The 3829-nt window shown below is 29.4% G+C and overlaps 1 protein-coding gene across 1 annotated transcript in view; it reads right to left on the bottom strand.

The window, feature by feature from the left end:
* Positions 1–2978: 2978 nt before the first annotated feature.
* Positions 2979–3829, bottom strand: part of LOC108625438 (small ubiquitin-related modifier) — a 1737-nt gene continuing 886 nt past the window's right edge. Inside the window, exons 4-5 of the mRNA XM_018025490.2 lie at positions 3579–3650; positions 2979–3495 (exon numbers count right to left, since the gene is read on the bottom strand). Coding sequence (XP_017880979.1) covers positions 3433–3495; positions 3579–3650 — 135 coding nt within the window. The 3' untranslated portion in view covers positions 2979–3432. The remainder of the gene's footprint in view (positions 3496–3578; positions 3651–3829) is intronic.

The raw sequence follows: 3829 nt of genomic DNA on the forward strand, positions 1-3829 counted from the left end.
AATTATAGTTTTTTCGTTAAGGTGGATTGAATTTATCGAGTGCTCCTTTGTAATGTAGAGAAACGATAGAGATAGAAGGGAAGGCCGTTATATGCTCTAATTTATTATCGTAATTATTTTGTTAATCTATTAAACATGTTAGTTCAGAATCTCTTTTTATCCAGTTTATTCAGAAATAGGATTATTTTGAAACGCATCATTGTAAAGCGAACAGTGTGGATGATCATATTAGATTTGTAATCGTGTCAAAAAGAAATCAAAGACTGATGTCTTCATTACTACAACTCTCTGTTTCTGAATAGTTTTAACAGCAAGTTATAATTTTCTGTATAAACTTTGTTGTTAGTCCTATGAATTTATACTAGCAGCTAAAATTATCAGCAGTGCGTGCTTAACTCTTCATTGGCAAATTTCTTTAAATTGGTTGAGACGTTAAAACGTATTAATTGGTGAAATAAGAATTGACATGAATCACATTTGAGACATTAAATTAACTTCCGTTATTAAGCAAAATTGGTTTAGAAAGAAATCAAAGCAGAGTAGGCAGCGTAAATGAGATTGTTGTTAACACCACGTAAAGTACTATGTAAAGTTTTCTTACGTAAGAATGCCTTCTGCTTTAACTCAACAATATTCATTTGAAACAGTTCATGATTTATCTGTTATAAAGAAACTATTCACCGAGGGGATGGACTCGTTATTCAGATAATAGTTTATGCATTATTTTTCTGTATGCATATTATGGGCTGTGTATATGAACCTATATAAACTCATTTTATCGAATGAACTATTTATCTACTCGCTGACATTTTTTGCACCGGTGCATAAGTGCTAATTAAGCGATCGAACTGTGACAATTAAGTTGTTATTGTTTCCGAAGAAGCAATTTGTGTGCGAACAGATAATTGAACAATTGACATTACAATTCTGATTTTCGATAATTCTACATACGTACTCCGTACTAAATCTTCGGTTAGAAATTTCGATTTTTATAATACTACGGTTACGGGGGCAATAAAAAAGGAAATTGCTTCTTCCAGATTATAGATCACTGTAAATGTGTAATAATGATAGGGCGCTACATATTAGGATTACTAGTTATCTCAATATGAACTGTAAATAGTTAATTATTTTTATCAATGTACGCTTACGATGTTAAAACTATTGCGAATAATATGTTTAAGAAGTGCTAAAAAGTAAGTAATAATAGCAATTATCAACATTGTTCAATATAACTGTTCAATATATAAATAAAAGCAATTCTATTAAACGAGAGGATCGCCTCTGTCAGCATTTATTTTCTTAAACCACTAATTGTAAGTAAGATGAGTAAAGAAAGATGAAGATTCGTTTATTTTTTGCTTTTGGATTATTATTACAGATAATTAATGCTATTGGCAGATGCAAACATGCTCGTGGATTCCATAAAGCTTTGTAAACGTGAGTATCATATCCGACCGTAAACCTAATGATTATTACTAAGTTATCTGCTATCTGTTATGTTCTACATTTCGTTACACATCGTTACTAAAAGTAATGTAATTTTATTCACTTATCTGTTCTAACTATAAATAAATTCATTTAATGTATATATTATTGAAAAAGCTCATGGTGTTTTGGAAAAAAATAGAAGTAATTGAAAGAGATAACATTGCGAAAATCGCCGAACGATGTTTACACGTTAATAATGAAAACGAAAACTATGTGCATTATCTGTACAAGAATAAGTTTTATTACAATTCAAAAAAATGTTATCCTGTCAAATTACTGTGTAGTAGTTTATAATAAGGATGCCTACACAGAAATCATGTATGAGATGAAAAATCTACAAGTTTACTGTTTAATACAGCGCGTAAGATATTATTTCCTTTTCTTTTTAAACATATATGAGAACGATGACTATACACAAAATGAAGTATAATCATCATATTGTATACTCGTTACAGCATTGGTTCTATACATCACGGTAAGTCTAAAAAATCTGCTGATTATAAAGTACAATTTTTTTTAAATTAGTCGATATACAATCCTCTACAACATGGTACACGCTGTATTTACGATGAATAAGTGTTTGGAATATAAGATTCTCTGGAAGCATCCACATTACTTACATCGAATTCATTACGCTTTCTAGTCATTACAAAAGAAAATAATATTTTGTATTAATGTGCAGATACTTTTGAAATAAAAAATACTTTGTTGATATTACGATTACATAGAAAAGACAAAGGGAAAATGTTACAGTTACTTTATTTTAGACCAGCCTTAAACGCAACAATTTTGTTTCAAATCATATTCACAATGTGCATTATTTATCGCGTTCCAATAACAAATCATAAGCTACTCGCGATGTATCTAAAGTTTCAGAAATCTGCAAAGTGCAAATATACATTGCCAAATAATTATTAATACACAAGACTTACGGCATTTAAGGCATAATTCTTTTCTCTGTTTTGTTTTTACTGGATGAACGTATACATTAGTATGAAAACTGTTTGCTGACGATTTTAAACTTGCCACGTTACAGGAATGTAGAACAGCACATCAAAATATTACTTAAAAAAACCAAATTACATAATATTTTGTTTATAACATACATATATATATATACTGTTAAACTTGTCCATTTCTTTACGATAGTCACTTTCACTTTAAAAGATGTTGAAACTGAATAGATTTATTTCCTCAGTAATGACCACCTGTTTGCTCTTGATATACTTCAATCACATCATCGTTCTCCATTTCGAGCTGGAATATAATTTGAATATTAAAGTTCTTGTTACATTATAAATCAATCCGTTATTGCTATTACAGTTTAAGTAGAAGATTACCNCTCTGGAAGCATCCACATTACTTACATCGAATTCATTACGCTTTCTAGTCATTACAAAAGAAAATAATATTTTGTATTAATGTGCAGATACTTTTGAAATAAAAAATACTTTGTTGATATTACGATTACATAGAAAAGACAAAGGGAAAATGTTACAGTTACTTTATTTTAGACCAGCCTTAAACGCAACAATTTTGTTTCAAATCATATTCACAATGTGCATTATTTATCGCGTTCCAATAACAAATCATAAGCTACTCGCGATGTATCTAAAGTTTCAGAAATCTGCAAAGTGCAAATATACATTGCCAAATAATTATTAATACACAAGACTTACGGCATTTAAGGCATAATTCTTTTCTCTGTTTTGTTTTTACTGGATGAACGTATACATTAGTATGAAAACTGTTTGCTGACGATTTTAAACTTGCCACGTTACAGGAATGTAGAACAGCACATCAAAATATTACTTAAAAAAACCAAATTACATAATATTTTGTTTATAACATACATATATATATATACTGTTAAACTTGTCCATTTCTTTACGATAGTCACTTTCACTTTAAAAGATGTTGAAACTGAATAGATTTATTTCCTCAGTAATGACCACCTGTTTGCTCTTGATATACTTCAATCACATCATCGTTCTCCATTTCGAGCTGGAATATAATTTGAATATTAAAGTTCTTGTTACATTATAAATCAATCCGTTATTGCTATTACAGTTTAAGTAGAAGATTACCTGCTTTGGTGTTTCATCATCATTAATTCTTTTGCCATCAAACAGAAACCTCAGTGACGTCATAGGTACACCCTAAATAAAGGAAAACCCTTTGAAGTCTCGCGTAATAAAAATAAGGCTATTGAATACAAGCCATTTTTTTCAAATATATTTTAGTAATTGATTGTTAGTTATTTCTATTAATGAACATGAGACTATGTTTTGATTTCAATAAACCGTAAAACTACTTTTAAATCTGTATCTGCAACTTG

Source organism: Ceratina calcarata, unplaced genomic scaffold (assembly GCF_001652005.2).
Source record: "Ceratina calcarata isolate Rehan_Ccalc_2016 unplaced genomic scaffold, ASM165200v1 scaffold351.2, whole genome shotgun sequence".
Classification (NCBI taxonomy): Eukaryota; Metazoa; Arthropoda; class Insecta; order Hymenoptera; family Apidae; genus Ceratina; species Ceratina calcarata.